We start from the raw sequence: 27,805 nt of genomic DNA on the forward strand, positions 1-27,805 counted from the left end.
ATTAAAAGAATCATACCACAGTGATATATGTGCACCCATGTTCATAGCAGTGCAGTTTGTAATAGCTAAAACTTGGAAACAGCCCAAATGTCCATCAACTGGAGACTGGATAAAGAAAATGTGGTTTTTTTATAAAATGGAGTACTACTCAGCCCTAAAAAATGAGAAATTAGAGACATTTATAGCTAAGTGGATGCACATTGAGGCAACAGTCTTAAGTGAAATAAATAGGACACACATGTAAATACTGAATAGCTTCTCTGGTGTGAGAAACTGAAAGTGTAAATAAGGACTAAATGTATAATAGGTAATGTGAAATAGGAAGAAAAGGGGCAAAGGGGAAGGAAGTGGGAGGGCTAGGGGAAAGGATAGAAGGGAATGGGATTAATATGAGAAAATGGAAAAATAGGAACAAAATCTTTGTAAATAGGGAGGAATGGAGGGGTTGAAGGGAGGGCTGGGCAAGGGTGAAAAATAAGAACCAAGAGAGACTATGTAAAGGTGCAAATTTCTAATGATGAATGTCATTAAATTGTATACCTAAAATGTACCAATGATTAGAATGAATAATTGATAATGTAAAATGGGAAGAAAAGGTCCAAAGGGGTAGGGGTAGTGGGAGGGGCAAGGGAAAGGAAAGAAGGGAAAGGAGAAATGATGAGAAATGGAAAAAATAGAAATAAAGTCTTTGTAAATAGGGAAGGGTGGAGGGGGTGAAGGGAGGGCTAGGAATGGGGAAAAAAACAAGAACAAAGATGCATCATGTAAAGGTACAATTCCCAATGAGAAATGTAATTGTGTTGTATACCTACAATGTACCAATAAAAGAATACAAAAAAAAAAAAGAATTGAACATGGGTGGCACAAACATGGTTGCAGTCCTATGAACTACAATCCTGCAAGCTGGGGGTGCTCTGTTCCATGAGGGGTTGGTGCATGACAGCTCAAGGGCCTGTTCGTCATGGAAGCGCCAGTGGGGTAGGTGTACAGTGGCAGCCACCACAGAAACAATGCAAGGTAGCCAAAGTGCAAACCTGAAGTTCAACTGGAAAAGTGGAACACAAAAACTGGAACATCAATGCTAAACATAAGAATCTCTGAAACCTTTAGAGAAGTTCATGACTACCTCCCAAGGATCTTCTTGAACTGAGATCTTATGAACTTTCATACTCAAAATTTAAACTGCTAAACATCAAACCCCTAAAGGTCAAGAGCAGTACCACAAGGCTGGAGGTAGATCCCCCAAGATGTGGCTTTTTAGGCAAGGAGAAGGCCAGGTGAAAGTGGTAGGTGAGCTGCCTACAGCTCCTCACAAATACTGTTATCAAATTTTGGTACATCCACCCTTTAACAGAAGAAGCAAATGAAGAGATGTAGAGAGATGAACCAGAAAGGACTGTTGCTTTCACTCAGTATCTGTAGTATGGCTGCTACCACAGGCAGCAACTTAAATGATACAGATACTACAGTGAAGCGGGGAAAAAAAGGCTATGATGAAATGGGACATTACTGACAGGTGTGACCCCACAGCCCTTCTTCACCCAGTACTTTGTAGACCACATTCTGAAGGAACTGCACCATCTTCCACTTGGGAAGAGAAGCAGGGTAGTCAATCTGTTTTCTGCTGAATCTGTGTTCAGCAGAGGGGACTCCCATTCTTAAGAGGCAGGGGACACTGCCCAGTCTTGGAAAGGCTAGTTAACTCTAACTACTCTGCCAGCCCATAGCTGGGCTAATGACCTGGCTGTGGGCCCTCAAACCAATGAGATTAGCAAAGGGCTTTGTAAAAGAGGAAGAAAGCAGGGTGGTAGCATAAAAAACAGGTAAATAGACCAATGGAATCAGAAAGAGTACCTAGAAGTAATTCCATGCATTTATAGCCAGCCAATTCTTGACAAGAGTGTCCAAAAAACTAAGAAGGGTAGTCTCTTCAATAAATGGTGCTGGAAGAACTAGATATCCACATGCAGAAGGCTGAAACTTGATTCCTAACTCTTATCCTGTAACAGTGATGGTAAAACTTTTAGAGCTTTTAGTGATAACATACAGCCCTGCTGCAGCATGTGTGCCATATGTTCACCACCACTGCCCTATACCATCTCAAAATGGATCAAAGACAAAAAAAATAAAACTACTGGAAGAAAATATAGGGAAAAAACTTCAATTAAAAATGGACAAAGAATATGAATACATACTTCTCTAATGAAGAAATTCAAATGGCCAACAAATTTACCAAAGAATGCTCAACTTCATTAGCAAGGGAAATGCAAGTCAAAACTACAATGAGAGACCATTCCACCCCAGTTAGAACAGTTATTAAAATAACAAACATTAGTAGGGATGTGGAAAAAAGGGAATTCTCATCCACTGCTAGTAGGAGTGTAAATTAGTATTGCCATCACAGAGAACACTTTTGAGGTTGCTTAAGAAACTATAAATAGACATACCATGTGATCTGGATACATAAATATACAAAGGAAATGTATCAGCATAAAAAGAGTCACCTACCTTATGTGTTCAGGTTTGCTGCTGAACTATTTACAATAGTTATAATAGGGAACCAACATAGATATTCATCAGTGGATGAATGGATAAAGAAAACATGATATATATTCAAAATGGAATATTATTTAGCCATAAAAAGAATGATATACTATCATGTGCAGCAAAATAGATGGAACTGAAGGTCAATGTTAAGTAAGTTAGAGAATGACAAATATCATGTGGTCTCTCTCATATGTTAATGTTTAAAAAAGTCAATCAGAATGTATTAGTGATTACTAGAAGCTGGGAAGAGTTGGAGGGGTGGGGGGGGGAGGAATAGTAGGAGACTGTATAAGAAGGTACCTAGTTAGAAATATTAAGTTCTGATGTTCTATAGCACAGCAGGATCATAGTTCACAATTCTCTGTCGTATATTTTATGAATAACTACAAGTAAGGAGCTGGAAGGTTTCAAAAAAAAAAAAAAAGAGAAAAAGAAACATTAATTATCCTCATTTTATTACCATGTAATTATATACATGTAGTGAAATATCACCCTTTACCCCATAAATACATATAGCTACTAGGTTAATCAAAATTTTAATATGTTTAAAGGAGATAGAAATGTTATCTACCCTAATTTTATCATTACACAGTGTATACTGTGTATCAAACTTTACCTCATAAAAATTTGTACAGTTAAAATAATAAAATAATTCAAAACACACAAGGTCATATTGCTATTAAGCAGTAGTACAAGGATTCAAACTGGTGGTTTCTCAAAGCCATAATGTACAGAAAACATCTGGCCAAGTGGTAGGCTTGTGAAATGAAAATTCCTTGCAGGTGGAGGCTGTCATTAGAGGACAGTGTAGGTCCCAAGTAGCCTGCAACCTGGCATTAAGATCAACTACGGGGCTTTGTCTGAGGCATGGCATGGCCTTACGTGCATAATAATTTGGAACAAGATCTTTGAAATAACTTTCAAGTCTGAACTTTAGATCCATTCCCAGTAATGAAATTAAAGATGATTAAATTCTTGCATTACCTTGGTTGGTTAATGCCCCAAAGAACCAATAATTATATTTTGCAAAACTGAAAGGGGACTGTAGAAATGTGAGGCTTTGGGGAGTTGCTAGTCTTAAAATCTTTCCCAATCTCAAGACTATCAGTGTGCTGACAACAAACCCAAACTGGACGAAATGGACGATAAACCAAAATTCTATGAAGAAATGACAAGTAGAGAGCTGTGATTCATGACAGTTGGTTACAGAGTTATAGGAATGTAACAAATTTGTATCTAGTGTTTAATTATTAAAATCTTATTACAGAATAGCATTTTCCAAAGTAAGTGAAGTATAATCTAAGTAAATGCCACTTATAAAACAATCCTTTCTCAAATAGTCTGGAAACCAGAGGATTACATAAAGTTAAGGAGTTTCTCTAGAATATTATTAATACTTACCACAAACCCTAAAGGCAAGGGAAGGGAAGCACTATTACTGTAATCAACTTGACCGTACAACTATATCTGCTTTGTGGAGCATTTCTTGCAATTACTATCTGATAGAATATCTTTGAGAACTGCTGCTCAAAAGTAACCACCAACTCTACTTTAGTATTTTTTAAATTTAAAAATAATTAAAAAAATAGTTCTGATCTGGAACTCATGTGATGAAAAGATATGATTCTGATCATTAAAGTGTGTGAACGTAGGTTTCTACTGCTGCTTAGTAACAGTGTACTCCCAACTACAGGAAAGATATGTAATGGAAAAAATAGCCATTTATACTAAATTGTAAACCTAAAGTCAAGTGTGACTATAAAGGTGCAATCCTATAAAATTTCCAATTGTTTACTGAAACACATACACAGAGCTAGAAAAGTACAATGCTGTATTTCTCTTGTATTGCAAAGGGCCTACCTGGATACTTAAAATTTCTTTTGGTGGGGGAAGTACAAGGTTAGATGAGGGAAAGGGAAATCTATAATAAATGAAATTCAAAAAAATGCCTTAAAATCATCAAATTTCAACTTAATATTATAGCATTTGAGTAGTTTTGGCTCCTAAATATTGTTATTTAAAAAGCCAAGATAAAAAAAAAAAACCAAGATGAATCTTTCTGCAGATACATTTTTGTGTACACTAATGGTTTGGTTGACTGATATTATTTGTTCATAATGAATTAATCATGACTGTTGGTCTTACTACCACAGGTAACAGGCATTTTATGAGAGTTCCCAAACCAAATGCAAGAAATGTGTTTATTGTAATGTAATAAAACAATTATGATTTGCCTAAACTCTAAAGTGTTGGTGGGTATACTCATGGACTGGGGCAAAGAGATTCAAAGATTTAAGGATTAAAGGATTTGGGAGGTAAACCCCTCTAAAAAGCATGGGGCGGGGACCAGGAGTAAGCAGTGAGGGAGTGCTAGCTGCACTTCTCCCTGCACCATCTTACTGTGATGAATGGTATAAACCGACCTGTTGCCAAGCCCCAAACTTCGAATTGTCTATAAACCACCTATTCCTTCCTATAAGACTTTCTGGATCTTTTCTCAAGTTCTCTTCTCTTCCATCCTCACTGGTCAGTTGAACCAGGAAATGAAACAATGAAATCTGTGTGTGACAAAAACTGTTAAATAGTCAAACTGCTCAACCCCAAAGAATTTTAATTCAGATGTTCATCATCTCTTATGCATTTTTTTTGGTAACTCTCAAAACTCGTTTCCATTAAATTCTAGAGTCATCTTTCTAAATGAAAACCAAATAATGGCACCTTGTTAGCTAAAATCCTTTAAAAACTCCCTAATTCTCTTGAGAATCAAATCCATACACTCTCACTTAGCATATTATTCATTTTAATCTCCAATTCTCATCCTCTCTGGCCACTGTCTATATATATTCCCACAGCACGCTCTAGCAATACTGCTACATTTGCAGTTTCCCTCTAAAAGTATGGTGTTTTATATCTTTTTGCTTTTGTACACTTGTCCTCATTACCTGAAAGGCCCTTTCCCTACTTTCCCTTTTCTTCTTGAGAGATTCCCTGTTAACCTGTAAAAGACCATCCCTAAAAGGTCCAGAGGAGTAGGGGAAGTGGGAAGGAAAGGGGAAAGGACAGAAGGGAAAGGAAAAATTATGAGAAAAGGAAAAAATGGAAAGAAAGTCTTTGTAAATAGGGAAGGGTGGAGAGGGTGAAGGAAGCACAAGGAATGGGGAAAAAATAAGAACCAAGATACATCATATACAGGTACAAGGACCCAATGATAAATGTAAATGTATTGTGTACCTAAAATGTACCAATAAAAGAATTTAAGAAGAAAACAAAACAAAACAAAAAAACCCATCCCTTCTGTGACACCACCCTGGGTCAGAAAGAATTGATTGGTCACTCTTTTCTCTATTCATACCTGAACAGTGTATGTTCTTTGTAATTAGCTCTTTTTATATTTATATCCTCATTAGAAAATTCTTTAAAGTAACGTCATGTTTTAGTATTTACACTGTAAGCACCTAAATTGAACAAATGGGCCTCAGAGAAGAATTGTGATGGAGTAGGATGAGAGAGGTATCAAAGGAGGTCACTTTGCCATTCTTTCTTGATACCTGTCATCTTGCCAATATACTACTTGGTTCTGTGTTGGTGTCACTGAGGATATACAGGCTCTTAGGCTGGTCTGGGTGAGACAGGAATCAAGAAGGTCCTGGTTAACACCTGTCTTTCCCCAGTGGAAGATCTCAAGATATGGCATCTGTTGGGAACACTCTTGAGGTGAACCAGCTGGACAGCTAATGATGGTAAAGTCTATTATTTATATGAAAGAGACCTAAACAAGTTAAGGGACTACCTTTACTTTTTTTTATCTTGGCATATTTTATCTGTTCTATAAATAAATAATAGTAAATTTGAATTCTAAAGTGACTTTCTTCTCATATACAATCACTATTCAAGCTGTATAACAAGTGTAACAATCAAAAAGTTCATAAGTATAAAAATACTTCATCTGTTCATTCACTGATTAAGTAGCACGTGCCAGACAAGTATGAGGGAGGCTGACACTGGTATGACAATATACTAGGCATCATGTACTATCTAGGTATTTGATTTCTTTTTGTTTTTTTTTTTTTTGGTACCGGTGATCGAACTCGGGACTTTGTGCTTGTGAGGCAGGTGGCGGAATCACTGAGCTAAGTCCCCAGCCCTCAGTTTATATATATATATTTATATATTAATATGTCCAGATGTGAAGACACTCAGTCATTTAAATGGTAGACATAAAATGTGAACCCATTTCTATTTTATTCTATAGACTGACACTCCCTCACCCCCCACTGGGCTTTTAGTTTTGTTTTTGGAGATAAGGTCTTGCTATGTAGTACAGACTGGCCTTCAACTTGGTAAGTAGCCCAGTCTAAGCTCAAACTTGTGATCCTCCTGCCTCAGGCCCTGACTGCTCGGATTACAGGTATGAGCCCCTACACCCAACCAAAGCCTTACTCTTTACCATGACAGAACAAAACTAAATTTAAAAAGCTCAATCTTCACCTTTCCTCAGAAGTTCTGGTTAATGTATTTATATAAAACATAAACATGGAAGCTCATGATGTAGGATCTACACACTGGCCAATGTAATGTTTTATAGTCAGCGGTTTCCTCTGAAACTTACTTTTGATTTACTGTGCCGTATGAGGGCAGAGAGCAGTCTGTTTGACTCTCCCATCACACCAGCATGATCTTTGGCTTCACACCATTCCACTAAACGTTCCACTAATTTAACATTCTTCCCCAGTTGTTCAGCAGCTTCTGCTGTTGGAAAGAAGGCAAATAAAAAGAAATCACTAATAGTCAATCATTTGAAAAAACTGTTAAAGATGTCAAGAGTGCGAAAAAAATTTATCTCCAAAAATCACAGCACAGTAATTTTACTAAAGCAAAAACTGCAAATACTCTGTACCTGAAAGATTATTTAGCTTCTTCTATTAAGTTGAGAGTTTTCATAAAAAATACAAAAATAAATGACTTTATACTGGTATTCTGTTAGTACTCTGGCAGAGTGTAACAAAGCAATCAATATAGAGAGGGGTTTAGAATCTAGAAATAGCTAAATAAACATAATTCATTTCTAGCACGATTTTCATTTGTTTCTGCAAACAGAAAAATGCTCCCCATTTGTAAAACTTCAAAAATTTGACTGTCTCTGTACTGAAATACGATTTTGAAGACAAAGTTAAATACTGGACACAGAAAGTCACAAAAACCCTCAGGAATTGATAATAAACCAATTTAAAACCAGGATTATATGTATGAATAAAGAGGTACACTATAATTTCCACTTAAAGCCAGATATAAGAAGAGTAGTAATGAATAGGATTCCAAAACCAATCCCTTTTAACTTTTATTTCTATAATTATATAGTTATGAATCCTAAAATCTAAGTCCTTTTTCACTCAGAGGCATATTAAGACTATCACGTATTAATGCAACTTGTGAAAGCGTTTTTTTTTTACCTTGTGCATCTATTAACATTCTTAGTGTTCCCAGAAGTTTGAACTGAACAGGAGGCATTTCAGATTTAAGAAACTTCAAAACTGTCTCTGTGACCCCAGCTGATAACATTTTTGCTTTATTTACAACTACAAAGAAAGAGTATAGTTAAAATGGTGTCAGTATTCTTGATGATAAACATTAAATTCAACACACATTTATGTAGAAAAAAATTAAGGATGAGATTGGATGTTTATACATGTAATTACTTTATTTGTTTGTAAGAATGTAACATACAAAAATCATTTTAACCTAATCTCAAAACTTTTACATAATTTAAGAAAATCTGAAAACGCTTACTTACAAAAAGCATATTCCTCAACTTAAATAAATCTTTTTCCTTACTGTTATCCCTTATCCAACTGTATTAATATGTCGTAGACATTAATAAACAATATTACCATTATGATCTCCACTTATTAAGAAAAGTGTGAACAATTTTTAAAATTAACTTTATTGGTATAATTTAAATATACCTAATGATCACATTCATCAAAGCGGGTTTGTACCTGTACATGATATAGCTCGATCATTCTTTTTCTCCCATTTCCCTTCCCTCCCTTCAATCTCCCCTCCCTGCCTTATTTACACAAGCTGTTTCCATTTCTTCCTTCTTTTATTGATTTTTTTCCCTTTTTCCCTCTTCCCCTTTCCCTTTCCTTTTGAACAGTTTTTTCCTATTTTATATTATCACAGGATAATTATCTTCCCCCAGTGATAGATTTTATTTTCTACAGTTCCCTCCTGTTTTCACATTATACCTGGAATGGCCAGATTTCGGAGGGCACTTAGGGCTGCATGCTGTACAGTTACATTTCCATCTTCCACGTGTCTGTCCAGTAAATCCATGAGTTTTTCTACAATTCCATTGTCTACCATATGAATGCAATTACCATCTGAATTAAACAAAAATAATTTTATTCCTCTATAAAAATGTGTAGGTACACTCTGTAGTATTGATACTCTAACTGCTCATGATCTACATTGGGGAAAATGGAGCTATATCAAAATAAAATGAATTCCAACTATTTCTCCACTCAGATTTATAGATTTTAATTTTCTTGAGAAGTCCAATTATGAAGATTCTTAAAACAGAACTATGAAGGTTCTTAAAATTTTAAAAATCAGAAATATGACCAGAAAATTTCCTCCTTTAGAGTCTGATTATATATGAAAGTAGAAACTAGATACTTAAAAGTGTCTGCCAATAGTTTTTATTTATAGTAAAGTATGCTCATGTTGTGCCAATACTAGTGACAATCATCTAACTTTTGTTATCATGGCTGACACTTATTTTTCAAAGCAGAGAAATTATAATGAACCACTATTTATCTCACATTTAGCTTCAATAATTACCAATATTTTGCCAGCCTTAACCTCATTATTACAGAGTTACTCCCAAAAAGAAGGGAGTGAAAAGTGGGATGAGTTAGCCATTATAATACACATATTAAGCAATCCTGATCAGAAAATCCAAAATCTGAAATGCTTTAAAGTACAAATTCTGAGGGGGGTAATGACAGAATAAAAGTAGAAAACTTCACAACTGATTTCATGTGTTTCATCACATAAAAACACAGGTGAAGTAAAAATATTGCCTAAAATTGCTTTCACGAATACAAAGTGTATAGGAAATTATATAAATAAATTTCATGTGTAGACTTGGGTTCTGTCACAAGCTATCTCATGTACATGCAAATATTTCAAAATCTGAAAACTATCTCAAATCTGAAAACATTTTTTTTTGTACTAGGGATCGAACTCAGGACCTTGAGCTTGCAAGGCAGGTGCAGTGCCACTGAGCTAAATCCCCGGATGAAAACACTTCTCCAAGCATTTTGTATAAAGGATACTCAAACTGTACTACATATTGGCCATTCGTTTTGAAATAGAATTAAGCTAAAAAAACGGGCTGGGGGTTTAGCTCAATGGTTCCAGCACTTGCCTTGCAAGCACAAGTTTCTGGGTTCGATCCCCAGTACCAAAAAAAAAAAATGACTCACATTTGCTAGATACAGTATGAGTTTTTAGAGTGAATAGCAAGAGTGCCAGATTTCGTAAAGAGGTCTGTGTCTCTGAAATTTTATTAAACAAAATAAAATACTCTGTACTGAACCAGAGGATTATTCACACTTGAGTTTTATGGGTATAAGAGTATAAATCAGGGCCCAAAAATCCTACAATGAGTATTCAGATTATTCAAGTAAAAATAAAATCACCAGGGCGAAGAACATATTGCCCATATTAGTTATCTATTAGAATGGCATTCATGTTTACTAAGATTTGCAGTGCAAAACATTCAAAAGAAGAACCTCTTGATCACTATTCATGATTTGTAAACTATTAGAATTTAAGTTAGGAAAGTCACTGTAAGTATTGCAGGCTTCTGAAAAATTAAAAAAGCAGCACATACATTTCTGAACTGTTTTAAGTACATGTTTTAAGGAAATAAAAAAAATTAAAAATGTAGAACATTTGATTTACAAAGGAAGAGCTAACTAATATGTTTACCATTCCTGGCAAAATTTGCAATTGCCAATGCTCCAGCAAGCTGTAGCTGGTGGTTATTTGATGGAATCCAAGAAAGGACTCTTTGGAACACATTGCCTTTCCCCCCTTCAAATAGTTTCTGCATGGATTCATCTGTAGGTAAATGAAACAAATAGTTAAATATGAATTAACAGCAACAAATCCATATTCCTAAATAAATATACAACAGGGGAACTACATACTTCACAAATTATTAAGTTCATTATAGGAAAATTAATGACTCTTTTTATAAGCTTTTGGAGATTAGATAACAGAGTTTAGAAGTTTTCTAGTACAAGTTTCAAGTAGCCCTCTAGCTTTGGTCCAACTGGTGCTACAACTCTTTCTTCTACATAACAGTTCTTCAAATACTGACAGATAACAAAAGCTCCTCTTTCTCAGGTTCATCATCTCCAGTTCTTTTCATGATATGCTTAAGACTTTCAGTATCATCACATTATCAAGGAGATAGGAAAATGAGAAAATGCCTACTACAGTATCTGAAGAAGAAACTCAAAACATTTACACAATTTCACAACCATATTCTTAGGCATAAATTACAACTCACCTCCAAGAAGTAATAAAACCATCAGATCTGAAGCAGTTTTGAGTTCGGCAATATCATCCTCTTTGTCACTATTTACCTTCTCCTGAACAATCTCTAGTAGACACTCTACCAGGCCTGCTTCAACCAGCTGTAGTTTAATAGCATCTAAGAACAATGTGAATAAAACCAAAATTTTAAATGAAATAGGTAGTCTGGTATAAATAATCCACTATGTAACCAGGAAAAGGCATGACTTACATATATCACCTTCAGACATTTGAGTTTCAAAACAGAATGTAGCTTAAATACCCAACAATTTTTTTTTCCATTTGAAATTATTCTTACAAATATTGCATCTCCTAAACAAATCAATTCTCAGCTCTGAAGGCAACTACTATACTCAGTACTATTCTAGATTTTATGATTATATTTAAAGGCAATGCTATATTACATATTACAATATGCCTATAACACATATACTTGTCATATAAACTTAAAATACATCACTAACAGGTCTTGAATACTGTTGAAAAATAAAGAGCTATTAGTAAATTGTAACCTACACCAAAAGTACATTTAGAGCCTCATATTTGTATAGATCCTAATTTGCTTTAGTGTGTGTGTGGTACTGGAGATTGAACCCAGAACTTTCACAGTGAGATACATCCCCAGTCCTTTTTTGAGATAAGGTCTTGCTAAGTTGCCCAACCTGGAGTGAACTTTTGATTTTTCTGGCACAGCTTTCTGAGTGCTGGGATTACAGGTGTGTGCTACCACACTCAGCTAAATGTTAATTTTTCTGGTGGAATTCATCTATAACCTTCTGAACTTTAGAAGTCATATTTTTAAAAAGGGCTTCAGGTTTCATTAATTTAAAGCCTTCTTGAATCTTGGGTACAGAGTGGTTCCTTATAGTAAATTCTTTTCTGAATGTTTTAAAATGTTCACATCAGTTGAAAGAAAAAAACTGTGAAGCTGACGGGCAACTTAAAATAGGGAAAAATTTATACACCAATTATATTTTTAAAAAATGACCATAGTAAACTCAACCCCAACATCAAATAATTTTTTTGGGGGTGGTACTAGAGATTGAATCCAGGACCTCTGCACTGAGCTACATCTCAAGACCTTTATTGCATTTCTTTTTCTTTTGAGACAGAGTCTCACAAATTGCCAAGACTGGGCTCAAACCTGACAATTCTCCTGCCTCAGCCTCTTAGAGTGCTGGGATTAAAGGTGTGCACCACTATACCTGGTGAAATCAATTTTAATGCTTTCAATTTATTTTCATTATAGCAATCATTCCACTGGAGGTTTTATACTTGCATTCATATCTGTCTCCTGCTAGCACAACTTATTACTCTGTTTTAACTTAAACTGGCTTTTCTAAATGCTTTAGATACTCCTTCAGAGAAATGTCAACTGACCAACCTTAGAAATATAATTGTAACATGGGAGTTTTTAATTTAATTTTAATTTTTTAGTTGGATTTTATTTTGGTCATTGGTTTCCCTAAATTGTATGTGCACATATATACAGCAAGAGTAGTTTTAGCTTGTCATATGGGAAGGAAAAAAAGACTTATATCTCAAAATACACAAAATATTCAACCTGGAATACTTTTTTTGTACAGGTATACTTGTACTACGCTATTCTGAAAGTAGAGCATTTCCCTGGTTACAGAAGCAAGAACTAGAAGCATGGTAGAAATTGAAAACCATTAGCTAAGCATGGTGGTGCATGCCTGTAAAACCCAGCCCCTGGGAGAGGCTGAGGCATGGAGATCATGAATTGGAGGTCAGCATGGGCTGGCTACACTGTGAGTTAGAGGCTTGCATAGTGAGACTGGATTGCATAGTGAGATCTTTACAAACCAAAACCAAGCCAAACCACTCTTGAAAATACTAAAATCCCTGACCTACACAACCCCAAAAGACTGTATGTCAGAATCACTCTTCCTCTGTACACCAAGAAAACCACAGATGGTACACAAAGTCCAGAAACAAGTTTTCAAAGATGTCACTCTATTCAATACATAATTATAAAACAGAGGTAAAGATGTAGAGAATGCAAATAAAAAACATGAGAACATTCATTTTGAAAGTCTGCAAGGAAGGTATAGATAGTTCTCTGGCATAAAATTGACTGAAGATTCATGCTAAAATTTTCATTTTGCAAAACCACCAAATGAGATGAAAAAAAAATTTTCCCCTAAGAGTAAGTCCTAAGTCATTCAGAAAATATAGAATGCGTTAAGATTAAAGACCACAGATCTGTCTTCTTACAGTTTTACTGTAATTCAAAATATATTTAGGAGAAAAAATATATATATATATTTAGGAGGCTTAAATTGTTTTAATTAGGATTAGCAAGGCATTTTGGCAGAGCAGACAGCTTAGCACATTTATCAATACTATTTTGTCCAAGGACATCTGTATTTATCACTACTGTTTGTATAAATACGTATGAATGCATATATACATGTATGTATGTTTATATATTAAATAGCCTTTTTAAATGGTGAACAACACTCACAAATGGAGAAAAATGTACAAAATATAAATAGTAAGCATAATCAATTATTAGGATGCAAATTACCATGTATCATCACCTAGCTCAAAAATTCATTGCCAATAATCCAGAGAGCCCCTCTGTGCATTCCCGATTATAAGCCCTTCCCTGGATTCTTCTCAGTCAGTATCTAGGTTGTTATAGTGATGACTTCTATACTTTTCTTTACTGTTTCACCAAAATTAATCATTCCCCAATAATTAGTTTAAACTCTTTTTGAACTTTATTATTTGTGAAATCAACAAGTTTATATTTGTGAAATCAAAATATTTTTCAATGTCAGTTTTTTCCCTTAGACACTGTGTTTGCAAGATTCATATACACTAGAACCGGAACCAGGTAAGGTGGCGCAAACCTGTAATCCTTGCACTTAAGAGGCTGAGGCAGGGCTGGGGATTTAGTTCAGTGGTGCCGATGCCTGCCTGGCAAGCACAAAGTCACAAGTTTGATCCCCCATACCAAAAAAAAAAAAACCAAAAAAACCTGAAGATAAATAATTTGAGTGACCACAAAAGTCATTAAAATTAACCTCCTGTTTACAGTTTGAAAGGTATTTAATTTGGGCTGGGAATTTAGCTCAGTGGTTCTAGTGCCCACCTCAAAAGCACAAGGTCCCAAGTTCGATCCCCGGAACCAAAAAAAAAAAAAGAAAAAAAAAAGGCTGAGGCATAAGGATCACTATGATTTTGAGAGCAGCCAGGGCTACACAGTTGAGTTTCAAGGCTAGCCTGAACTACACAGTGAGACCTTGTCTCAGAAAACCACACATTAATACACACTAATGTTTATAGCTGTCTTCATTCTTTTCCATAACTGCATTTTCCCCACTATATGAATATACCACGATTTACTGATCATTTTACTTTTAACAGTTATGAGTTTGTTCCAGTTTTTTGTAATCATAAATAATGCTGCCTGCAATGGCGCCTGGTGAGCACTCACATAGGTTTCTGGGCATACACCTAAGAATGGAACTGCTGGATCTTAATAATGTCTACCCCAGCTTCAGCAGATGTTATTTTCTGAGTTGCACCAATTTACACTCCTACCTGCACTTAATGAGTTTCCACACCCTCATTAATATTTGGTATTATAAGATTTTCCAGTAGGTAAATAGTACTATTTTATAGTGGTTTTACCTATTATGAAATTGATAATGTTTTCATGCCTTTTTAGCCATTTGGATTTTATCTTTTGTCAAGTATGCACTGTTTTTGTTTATTTTCTCTACTTTTCTTAACAATTTGTGGAAGTTTTTATATACTGTACAAATAAGTCCTGTCCCAGTTATATGTGTAGTCTCGCACCTATTGGATTTTCACTTTAATGTGTCTTTTGAAAATGGAAGATTTACTCTTAAGGTAACCAAAGTTATTAGTCCTTCCTTTATAATCAGAGCTTTATGTGATCTGAGAAAACTTTCTATACTTCAAGGCCATGTTTTCTTATCTGATAAATTTTCTTATATAAAATTTCACATATGGGTTAGTAACTTATTTGGAGTTAAATTTTTTTAAATATAGTATGAAGTGGGTGTGTGTGAATGTCTCCAATTATATTTTTCTCATATTCCCAGTACTGTTCATTAAAAAGACTGTTTTGCAGTGATATTTTAAAAAATCTAATATATCTGTGTTTCTGGGCTATGTGATCTTATCCATCCTTGAAGTGGTATGAAACTGTCTTTTACTTAATACAGTTTCATTAGAATAAAGTTTTGTTATGGTTACCCAGTAAGGCCAGCTCTGCTACCACATTCTGTTTGGGTTTTTTTCCACATTCTTTTTAACCTTATTTTGGTGATATGGTCTGGATTTGAAATGTCCACCAAAACTCATATGGTAAAGGTCTGGTTGCTGATGGACTCTGGAAACCGACTGAATCATGAGGGCTCTAACTTCATAATTTGACTGCATTAGGAGGTCAGGGAAACAAGAGGTGGAGTGTGGCTGAAGGAAGTAGATCATGGAAGCATGATCTTGGCAACTGTATGTTGTCTCCAGCCCCTTCCTCTCTAGCTCTTGAATTCACTCTCTGCTTCTGGCTGCAATGAGGCGAGGAGCTTTACTCTGCAACTTTCCAGCATAATGTTCTCTCACAGCAATGGAGCCACTCAACCATAGACTAAAACCGTTAAAACCATAAGCCAAAATAGAGCTTTCCTTGTTTAAATTGCTTTTCTAGGGTATTTTGAAATAGCAATGGAAAGACTAACAATTGGCTATTCTTGGTCTTTTGGGATTTTTGGTTAGAAATGTACTGAGTCCACAAACCAACAGTGAGAAATATACATACCATACAACAGAGGTTTCCAATCTATGAAAGTGATATAGCAGTCCACTTATTTGTCTTTAATTTTTCTCAATCAGTTTCTAGTCAAAGGCCTTGCAAATCTTTTATTAGTTCATTCTTAGGTTTTTCTCATTTTTCACACTACAATAAACTCTATTTTAAAATATTTTATAGTTTTTGCCAATGTATAGAACTATACGAATTTATTTATTTTCCGTTTGGGCCACAAAACTGTCAAAAAAACCAATTGACCAATAGATTCTTTGGAATTGAACATACACAACCATATAATCTACGAACAATGACAGTATTTTTTTTTTTCCCCCTTCCTTCACTGGATTCCTACAATACAATACTGAAGAGAAGTAGGGATGGACCTCCACATTTCTAATGTCAAATGACAAGCTTTTCATTTTACCACGGAATGTAATGTGTTCCATAGGTTTCTAGTAGATACCCCTTTCAGACTGAAGAAATTCCCTCTTAGTACTGGTTTAGTAAGAATTACAGAAAATTATACAACAACAATCATATCAAATGGATTTTTTGAATCTGAGATCACATGCTTTACGTTTTCAGAATAAATGCACTCTGGCATGATTAGCTTAATTGCATTCCTAGAGTTAATGTGCTGCAGTTTTAGACACACTAGTAAGTATATTTGGTTTTCCTACTCTCTCGAAGAATATAATTATTCCACTTTTCTATTTCTTCTTGGGTCATCCATACTTTAAAATGTATTGGATCATGTCCCTAACATCTTAATATCTGTAAGATCTGTAGTAAGGTCTCCTTCTGCATTATTTGTGCTTTGTCTCTCTTTTTTTTCTGATTGATCTTACTTTAGGGATTTACCAATTAAGTCTTTTCATGCTGAACTTCAACAACTTGATGCCTATAGTTCATTATGTTATTTCAATAATTTTAGCTCTTCTTCTACTGTATTGAGCTTCTTTTCCTCTAAATTCGTGAAATAAATAGTAAACTCATTGATTTTATTTTTATTCTTTTTCTTTTCTTTTCTTTTCTTTTCTTTTTGTACTGGGACCTTGTGCTTGCGAGGCAGGCAGTGAAACCACTGAGCTAAACCTCTGGCCCAAGTTTTATTCTTTTTCTAAAATATTGATTTAAAACACAAAATTCCCTCTCAGTATAGCTTTAGCTTTACCTGTATCACATATGACTTGAAAAATGTTTTAATTCTATTTTCATTATCAGAACTATTTCTTCTAATTTTCAGTATAGCTGTTCTTTGATCTCTGAGGTATGGGAAGCATATTTTTAAATATTAAAGCAGACATTTCCTAGTTGTCTACTATTAGTTACTAGGGTATTGACTTAGGTCAAAATAGTCTCTCCAACTTAAAATCCTTTGCAATTTGTTGAAGATTATTTCAAGACAAATACAAATAAGTGATTCTAAAATATGTCTATTAGAAGTGCAACAAGGGACAGAGGGAGGGGGGAGGTAAAGGAGGGAAAAGGAATGGAAAAAAAAAAGACTATAGTCATAAAAGGTCTAGTTCACTTGGAGGGTTAAACAATTACATATTACTCCAAAATGTAAGAATTAAATGCATTCAGAACCGTGAGGAGAAACAGGCACATCTACAAGTATAATGGGATATTTTTGTATGTCTTTCAGTAATTTACAGAACAAGCAGGTGAAAGTATGACATAAAAAATTTGAGAAACATAATTAAGAAAACTGATATAACAGACTTTTTATTAGTATGTTTGTAGTTTATAAATATATTTATCATGGGGAATTGGTACATGTATATAGCAGACTTTAACTCCTTTTTTCATTCTCTTTCTTTCCCCTTCTATCTCTTGATCCCCTTCACCTTTGAGAAATATCTACCTCCCTACTTCTATCTTTTACTTTGCTCTTTATTTATACCTTGAGTTTCTCATATAAGAGAAACAATATTTCAGCTTGTGTGTGTCTGATTTACTTCACTTAATATTATGGTCTCAAGGTACATCTATTTTTCTACCAATGACTCATTTATCTTTCCTTATGGCACAGTAGCACTCCATTATGTATAAATACCACATTCTTTCTATCCATTCATTTACTGGTGGCTGTACATGCCACATCTAAGATTTAACTAATATGAATTGTGCTACTACAAACATGAGTGTGCATGGCTCATTGTAATGTGATGTCTTTAACTCTTTCAGGCAGATATCTAGAAGAGAAGAGGTGGGTCAAATGGAATTTCTAGCTTCAGTTTTTTGAGGAAATCTCTATACTGATTTCCAAAGTGGTTGTACTAGTGCACATTCCCACCAACAGTGTAAAAGGAATCCCTTTCCCCTTATCCTTGCCAGCACTTGTTATTAATTTCTTGATGACAGCCATTCTTTCTGAGATAAGATGGAATCTTAGTATTGTTTTAGTTTGCATTTCTCTAAAGGTCAGCAATGTTGAGCATTTCTTCATGTGTTTATTGGCCATTTGTATTACTTCTGTGAAGTATCCATTTTATTTTGGGGGTCTTTTTAAAGTTCTTTATATATCCTAGATATCAGTTCTCTGTGTGAGGTATAGCTGGCAAAATTGTTTTTCCCATTCTGTAGGTTGTCTTTTCACTCTGTTGATTGTCTTCTGCTGCGCAGAAGATTTTAAGTTTGACATAGTCCCATTTGTTGACAATTAGTCTTTCAATGAAAACATTTAGGCTACACACATTTAGTGTGATTACTGAAATACTGTCTTAAATCTATTACATTTTTATACCCTATTTTTATTCCATGTTTCTGGTTCTTTTCTTCTCTGTTTGTACTGATTCTGTATTTAAAAAAATTCCATAAATCTTCTATTAGTTTGATAATTACATATTATTTTTTTAAATTATAGTCACCTTAAAAGTTGAAATCACTGAATAATCAGAGCCTAATAGTTCCTCCCAATAATGCAAGAGTCTTGGGACCCTTTAGTCCTTATTTTCTCTCAGGCTGGGGATTTTGCTCAGTGGTACCTTGCCTGCCTCACAAGTGCAAGGTCCTGAGTTCGATCCCCAGTATTGAGAAAAAAAAAAATCCTTATTTTCTCCCAATTAATGTGCTCAGTTTGTGGTGTATTTTATATCCTCACAAGAAGTTAGCTGTTTGTTTCTTTTTGGCTTTTTTTTTCTCCCCTTTATCTGTATCATTTTCCTTCTGACAAACAGGTGATTTTTCCTAGTGAGATATTTAATTGGAAAACTTTTCTCTTGCATTTATGTTGAAGGGTATTTTCACTGGATTTAGAATTCCAGGTTAGAAATTATGTTGTCCTACTGTCCTCTAGCTTTCATTGCTGCTGTTGAGAAGTTAGCTGTCAGCCAAACTGCTGCTCTTCTGAAGGTTATCTATTTTTCTCAGGGTTAATTTTAAGATTTTATTATTGGTTTTCTGCATATGATGCCACTAGATGTAGGTTTCCTTTTGTTTATTGCTATGATTTGAATACTACTACCAAAACTCATGTTGAAATTTAGTCCCCACTGTGAGGTACTAAGAGGGTAGAAAACTAATCTGACTATGGTATTTGGAGAAGAAATATCTGGGAGGCAATTAACATTAAATGAGGTCATAATGGTGGGGCTACAATCAAACAGTATCAGGGCTTTGTAAGAAGAATGTTCTACGCAATGTGATGCCCAGTAGAGAATTCTCACCACCAAGAAGGACCTTGTATCTGCCCAGTCTTGAACTTCTCAGCCTGTAGAATCATGAGCTAAATATTACTCTGTCTGTGATACTGAGTTACAGCAACAAAGACAGACTAAGACATTTGTCATATTTGGTTTTATTGGGCTTCTTGAATCTTTAACATCTCTCATACTTTTCAGTAAATTCTCTTCCAAAATTTCTTAAAATATTTTCCACCTCTCATTTCTGTTCTTCTTCTGTGTATCAGTCAGTGCTCATTAGAGAAACTGATTTAATGCAAGATATACAAATATGTATGAATTTACAAGATTGGCTTACGATGGCCACCCACAGAGTCAGGTGTGAAGAGAGCAAAAGGTCTGCCTGTGCATGGAAGATTCAAAGGCCTGGACATCAGTGTAGTCCTGTGCCAGTCTATATCAGGAGGCCAAACGGTCTGCACTGGAAGGCTGCAGGGTCTGGGCTAGAAGCCAGGAGGTGACATCCAAGGTAAACAAACAGAAGGGAGACTTCCTCCTTTGTTTCCTCTTCATAGGGAGCATTCAGGTGACAAGCTACCCTAGGGTGAGTCTTCTGTCTTCAGTAAATCTCTTTAGCCACACCCAGAGATATGGTGATCCAATTTAGCTTGGCATTTATTATTCAAGTTGATACACTCAGTTAACTGTCACATTCTGTGACTCCAAAAAATATAAGAGAGCCTTTCACTGTATCCTCTGCAACTCAGCCCCCACACATACACACACAAAGGACTGAATTTAAGGCCTTCACACTGAACTACATTCTCTGTCCTTTAAAAAAAAATTTTTTTTGTTTTTTATTTTTGAGACAGGGTCTAAGTCACTAAGTTGCCTAGGCTGGGCTTGAACCTGTGATTCTCCTGCCTTAATCTCTGACAGTGCTGGGATTAAAGCCGTGTGCCACCATGCTTGCATCTTCTTGTTTTCTTTCATGTATATCTTTTCTCTTTTTCTTTATGTATCATTCTGTATTTCCTTCCAATTTATTTTTGGGTTCAAAGGTTATACGGATTTAACTATATGTAATCTGTGGTTAAACTCATCCATTAGGTATTTAATTCTTCAGTTCAAAACTTTTTTCAGTGAATTTTTCAGTTGAAAAATTTTCATTTGTTTTTCAAATCTGTTATGTAACATTTTATAGTTTTCTTCTAAATTTTTCAAGCTTACTTTTAAATCTTTGAACATCATAAACATACCTGTTTTGAATCACTGTGTAATAACTTTCTGAAGATCTGCTGCTGTTGTTTGTTCTTTGTGCTGGTTATTACTTACAGTGTCTTGTCTCATGTGGGTAGATCTCTTTGACTATGTGCTAGACATTCTATTTAAGAACTACTTACAAGGGGTGTTTTGTTCCCTCTGTTTTGCTTTTTCCTCCTATGATGCATCCTCTAAAATATTTTTTTGTCCAAACAAGGGAATGGTTTACCAACATGCTCAATATTTGCAGGGCTACGACTCTAACTTTTACTCCTTTTTTCTTACAGGAGTACAGAAGTAGAGTTCAGTCTCTACTTGCCTTTTCTGGATTAACAAAAATGGGTCAGCTACAGAAGTATCTCTGCTAAGACTTTAAAATCAAAGGGACTTGCAAAATAGCTTTCCCCAATGTGGATAACAGCTGTGGAGGAGATAATGTAGCTGAAGTTAGAGATACCAAAATAATACTTAGTACATCATTAATAACACAAAGAAAGGTTCTGAGATAAAGAATTGAAAATTAAACAATATTAGAGAAAAACCTGAATAAATCTACATCATCAAAAAATCAAAGAGATGCATTTATTTTCTCACCATTTTCTGCCAATGGAGCAAGAACTTCAAAAATCATTTCTCTCTTATCATGCTCTACTTGTTTCTTGAAGAGTCTGACTAACTCTTCAGCAATGTTTGTACTGGCAAACTGTTCTTTACTTGACTCTGCAAACCAAAGGGAAAAAAATTTAGAATAAGTAAACACAATTAAAGCCAGAAATTTGTTTTCTACCACTTGCAATACAGTACTTGGTCATTCTGTACCACTGCTAAATACAAATGCTCTTCAAATACAGGAACAATCAAATTGATTTTTAATGCCCCTGAAAAAGAAAAATGTCTAAAGCTGTAGAGAAAATGTTCTCACCCAATTATATTTGAGGCTATGAAAACTGTTCACTAGCATAACAAACATTTAAATAACCATAGCAACAATAGTTACTAAATCATAAATTCAAAGTTTCAAGGCTTTTAGTAAAAGAAAAAATAATAATAGATGGCATTTTACATAGTAAAAGGCTGTCACCATTTTATCTTTAGCATTATTATGTTTCTGCACTGTTCTTGACACGACAATTTTTTGTGCCTGTTTTGTGGGGCTGGGAATCAAACGCAGGACTTCATGTATTCAAGGAAAGCACTATACCACTAACCTATATACCAACCCCACGACCACTATTTAAAGGCCAATTCTTCACAGATGCTGGGGGTTTCATTCCCTCTGGCCACTTCAGCACCTCCAAACTCTTTTCCTTACTCTAGAAAAGCTGCATTTATATATGCTAATTACTCACATAAATAAAATTTTAAAGTTCTGAGAGTATAGTTCTGCAGTACAGTGCTTGTTTAGCATGTGTGAGGCCATGAATTTGATCTCCAACACTGGCAAAAAAAAACCACCACAAAACTTTCTTCCTTACCTCACTTCTGTCTTCAGCTACTATTCAATTTCATTCACTGTTACAAACAAGTTTCTTGTTAATATTGTCTACTTACACTGACTCTACTTTCTCTCATGTGCATTCCTAATTACTGGTGTTACTTTGTGGCAGAAAAAAAATCTTGTAAATGTTAATTAACAGAAATTTGTATGGTTTTGATCAATAATAATACGTAATAGTTTAAAGAAAAAAATAATGCAATATATTTCAGAAGGGGAGACAGAAAAGAACAATGGAGCTCTGCTGTATTAAGTCTCATGAATTTTGTCATATTAAAGGTGTTTCCATTTTGGGACCTAGGAAGAAAATATCAATACAGAGATGCTATTTGATGCTATGGAGAATGCCAAGGGTGAGAATCAGGACCAATAACATAAGAAAGCAGAGTACTAGATCCCAAGGAACAGAAATCTTTAGCCATTTAGTGGAAAAGGAGGAGCAATTATGGAAGAGGGCAAAAACTAGTTTAAATGTGTGCCAGCATATTCCTAGCTTACCATGGAAAACAGAAAGATAGGCAAAGCTGTCTATGCAACTCTCTACTTACCTCTTACCCCTCTGGCAGGCCAGTGCTACGACAATATCCTGTGCTGTATGCTGTGTGTGTGCTCTGCAGTGCTGGAGATGGAACCCAGGTCCTCAAGCATGCTAGCCAAGCACTCTACCTCGGAGCAACATCCTTAAGTTCCACATGCTGTTTTCTGTCCCCAAATTATTTTTGCTTATTCTTTTGTCCAGTTATAACTTTCCATTCCCCAGCTGCTTCTAATATTGCACTGTACTGATCTCTTCAACATTCATTTAATAAATATCATGTGCCAAGTACTATCCAGTAAAAAAATAAAAGATGTATAAAATTGGAAAGTAATTTATAAGAGGTAGATGGCTAAAAATTTTGGCTATCTAAAAGAATATTAATGTCTGAAAAGGGCTGATAAACAGAGATGAACCTTTGACAGAGTTATGAAACAAATACTTCTGCTTTATTTACAGGTTATTTTTGCTTTCAACAAATGTTTCACTTATTTCCCCCAAGACTAACATGATTGGATTCAATATTGAAACATTTCTTTTACTCTTCCAATACCAGTTTATAGTAATCTCTAAAGTCCACAGGGTAGGGTTGGGGATTTAGCTCAGTGGTTCCGCCACCTGCCTCTCAAGCGCAAGGTCCTGAGTTCAATCCCCAGTACCAAAAAAAAAATAATAATAATAATTAAATAAATAAAGTCCACAGGGCTCAATAAAAACACTGCTGAGAAAGTATAGGCCATAAACCATTAGCCTGTAAGCATGGATGTATTCTCTCCATAAAATATTTCTATATATTAAACAAACTAAACATAACTGAGAATTTAACATATCAAAGAAATTTGAGTCTCTAATTACTTTAAGCTGAATAAGCCAAATGGTTTAGTAAAATCCGTAACTGACAAGCTATGTGGATTACACACAGCAAAAATACTCACAGATACTAAAATAAGAAATGATAGTATTTAAATTATTAAAGATACTGTGTGTAAGAATTCAAGTTCTCTTTTAAGAAGATTATGAAACAGATTTTCAAATGATTTCCCCTGATAGAAATCTTATAAGGCTAGATTTTAAAAATACTACATAGTGATTCACTGAGTCATGAAATCAGTTTATGATTATGACCAGTATGTTAAAAAAGAGGTTATCAGTGGACTGAATATAGTAGAGATACATACTGTTTAGTTTCAGGTGTATTTATGCGGTTTTTAAACTGCAGGCCACAGTACAAAATCTTTGGAAAATTATTGCCCTAATATGAGCAATTTACAATACAGGTTTCTAAGGTGTACTTTAGGAGAAATATTAATATTTTATATTTGCATTGTAATGTCATAAACACAGCAAGAGCTATATCAGTATTTGCATACTGAATGATCTGAGGCTTCAAATGCGCAATTTGTCTACATAATTTAGATAAATTAAATACACTGTCTTTCATAAATTTCCATCCCAGAAAGCAGCTTCTTTACTATATAAATGTGAATTCATATTGCTAAATAAATCACTGGATGAATTAAATGTAAGATCACATCTTATTTACTTCCTAGGGCTACTGTAACATTTAAAAAAGGTCCAGGACCTCTTTTATGGAAAAGCGCAGGACTCTTACAAGTAACCACTTTCAAGGAGCATCCTCTTGCATTACCACGGCTCTTTGTGCATTTACTTCACCAAAGGAGGTATAACAATCACTAAACCTCTTGCCTTGGCTCTCACTGGAGGAATGGAGGAAAACAAAGTACAGTGAACCAACAACTTAATTCTCTCCCCAAGAGGTCAAGCAGAGTTCTGCAAAGTTCCTGAACCTGAAGCATTTACAAGGTTTACACATATAATCATAAAAGGAATAAAATGATTCTCAGAAAATAAACTTTAATACAGCATAGCCTATCCAAAGATTACCATTTCCTTACTTGGTACTGACTTTTTTTTAAGATTAGGTGAGATAAACCTCATCAGCCTTTGCATTCTTCCACAAACTCTCCTAAAACTTCAAAGGGGGAGGGACTACTACAGGGTAAAGGATAACTTTGTAGTAGAATTTATTTCCAAGAATACCAGTGTCCATCAGAAAGTAATTCATTTTTTAAAAATGAAGCAACATACTAAGTCTTTAAAATCCATTGTGAATTTTTAATTTTCATTGACACCTCAATTGAAGATTATCTGTACTTCGATGCTCAACAGACAGACATATGTGGTTTGTGGCTATGTATTGTACAGTGCAGTTCTAAGAATCGATGCCGTTTTTACATTTGGTGGATTAAAGTCAAGTTAAGATGGATTTGAGCCAATCACATTTATGTTTCTGGTTAAAAAAAGACTGTTGCGGGCTGGGGATTTAGTTCAGTGGTGCTGCCGCCTGCCTCACAAGCAAGGTCCTGAGTTTGATCCCTGGTACCAAAAAAAAAAAAAAAAAAAAAAAAAAAAAAAAAGACTGTTGCTATTAGAATGTGAGTATAACACAATTTGTTTCATTTCTACCAGCTATCCGGGACACACACTCCTGCAGTTCACTTCAATAATGGAAAATAATGTTGTGAAACACTAAAGGAATGTTTTTTCCTCCTTGGTCTCACTTGAACGATGGGGGAAAAGTGTGTTAATCAGGCTAATATGAAAAGCAGAGGAGACAAAAAAAATTCAGAAATACTATGGCAAGATCTGCTGAATAAAAATGACAAAAATATCTCTGGTAAATAATCATATTTCTTTAAGCCTGAAGTCAAAACAAAAGTAAAATATTGTGTAGTATGTAAGGTTTAGTATGCAAGAACATGAACTCAGAAAAAGCAACAGTAGCGTCAGGGATTTAGCTGAGTGGTTCCGCCGCCTGCCTCGCAAGCGCAAGGTCCCAAGTTTGATGGCCAGTACCAAAAAAGAAAGAAAAAGAAAAAGCAATAGCAGACACTAGATTTTATTTAAAAAATGGAAATTATTAATAAGACTTGAATTATATTTAGTTATGACAAAACATTGAATAATTTATTATGGACATGGTCGTGGGGTAAATATTAAACTAAAAGTTGTAACTTTCTGTTGAGTCATGGTAAGGAAGGAGAAAAGGGAGGGGAAGCAAGGAGAGGAAAAACGAACAAAAAAATAACAGAAGGAAATCAGCAGTGCTGAGCCAATGAGCTCTCTTAAGACAAGAATGTTTCTAGCATTGGTCTGATTTCAGAGCAATGGTCTGATTTCCATCTTCTAATTTTCAAGGATACCTCAATTTTTGTTTTCTAATGTGGTTATAAATATAATCATATGAAAAACTTACCTGTTGTTTTTTGGGATTTCGTAAAAAGAAGGGAGAGAATTTATGTCTCTTCACCTTGTAAACAAATAATTCATACAGAATGTAATAAATAATAATGTCTTTTTCCCTAAACATACAACTCAAGTGCAAGACCACCCCTCAATAAGAAATACCAAAATATTGAATTCTATTAAATAATGTACATAATGAACTTTAAAAATAAAATTTTGGTGGGTGCTAGACAGCAAACCAAAGGCTTCAAAAATTCTAGGCAAGAGCTCTACCACAGAAGTACACACCCAAGCCCTTAAATTTTAAATCTTAATTCTCAAAATAATTAAAGGCCATTCCAATTAAAACTACAATCATAAGATCTAATTGGATCTACTTTTTTAAAATACTGAAGCAAGTATCTCAAATGCCTAAAATAATAAGGTAATATAATCTAAGTGGATTCCATGTTAATAAACAAATTATAAGTACATTAATAAGTTAATATCATTTGTGCTCCAGGACCAGGACTTACCAAGTTCTGCTAAATTACCAAATGCAACTAGACACATTTCTGTGAGAGCTGCATTGTGGCAGTGGATGCCCAGTAATGTCACTAAGGTAGGTATAACACCCATATTGATAAGCTGAGCTTGAAGGGAATCTGTAATAAAAGAAAAACAGGAAGAAAAGCGTTCACAAATCAAATAATACTGTAAGAAAACACCCGTTATCTTCTCTAGTATAAATTCAATGCTATTTAAATACAAGAAAATGAAATCCATTTGTGCTTGACTTGAACATTTAGAACACATTAGTTCAGAAGAGATTTGAGTATTTTCTATGACCCAAAAAAATTTAGAAATGAAAATAATTAAACCATTGTTTTTTAATGGGGCCTTATACCTTTAATGATTTAAGATATATCAATATCTTAAATAGTGTCACTAGTTTTTAAATGAAAGTCAGAAAAAGTAACATTTACATTATATGAAGTTATAGAATACATGAAAAGGCTAAGAAAAAAAGCAAGTAAAAACCAAGAAAGGAAGTAAAAAAATCTTAAGATCTTTTAAAGATAGTCTCTTTATAATAAAAAATAAAGAGTATATGATACATAAAATGATTGAGAGTATTTACAAGCAGAGTGTTCACTGATGACAGCCAGGAAGAAATGTAGCTTAACAAGGAAAAAAATGAGTTACTTAAATTTTTTTTGTCTTCAAAGTTTTATTTAGTTATAAGTGACAGATCATCTCAGTAAAAGAGATAGCTTGAGATAAAGAGATTGAGGTCAGCAGGACCTTGTCATCATTGCCTTCATTTTCTGAGCAACTAATTGGTTTTAAGGTACTAAATGTGCCTTGGGTTTCCACAGTGACTCTTCATGAAGTCCAGCCTCTTAAAATAAGCTAAGAAGAAAGACATGTAAACATCTATATGTTCACACAAAACACTATTACTGTCAATCCCGGTCCATCCATCGAAAGAATGTTCCTTCAAATTTTAATTTTCTCTTTAACATTATATGCTATTTTCAAACTGCTAATTTCCTCCAAAAGAATTTTAAAGTTACCTATTTGGAATCTAAAGATAGAACTCTTTCTTACAAAACACATTTCCTCCATAGCACAAATCTGTTTACAAGGTTTGCTTTCTAATCTCTTTA

General features: G+C 34.6%; 1 protein-coding gene across 6 annotated transcripts in view; it reads right to left on the reverse strand.

Moving 5' to 3' along the window:
* Rap1gds1 (Rap1 GTPase-GDP dissociation stimulator 1) overlaps window positions 1-27,805 on the reverse strand; it is a 126,398-nt gene that overhangs the window by 17,611 nt on the left and 80,982 nt on the right. For 4 of the 6 annotated variants that reach the window (XM_021261098.2, XM_004848101.4, XM_004848099.4 and 1 more), the window contains 7 exons: window positions 26,672-26,800; window positions 21,454-21,579; window positions 11,132-11,275; window positions 10,546-10,677; window positions 8,796-8,930; window positions 7,998-8,123; window positions 7,157-7,296 (listed from right to left, as the gene is read on the reverse strand). In XM_021261098.2, coding sequence (XP_021116757.1) covers window positions 7,157-7,296; window positions 7,998-8,123; window positions 8,796-8,930; window positions 10,546-10,677; window positions 11,132-11,275; window positions 21,454-21,579; window positions 26,672-26,800 — 932 coding nt within the window. The remainder of the gene's footprint in view (window positions 1-7,156; window positions 7,297-7,997; window positions 8,124-8,795; window positions 8,931-10,545; window positions 10,678-11,131; window positions 11,276-21,453; window positions 21,580-26,671; window positions 26,801-27,805) is intronic. The other 2 variants (XM_087215810.1, XM_004848100.4) reach the window with 1 other exon arrangement.

The sequence above is a fragment of the Heterocephalus glaber genome, unplaced genomic scaffold (assembly GCF_053883595.1).
Source record: "Heterocephalus glaber isolate CG9 unplaced genomic scaffold, H.glaber_assembly_v1.0 deba00001454, whole genome shotgun sequence".
In the NCBI taxonomy this organism is placed as follows: domain Eukaryota; kingdom Metazoa; phylum Chordata; class Mammalia; order Rodentia; family Bathyergidae; genus Heterocephalus; species Heterocephalus glaber.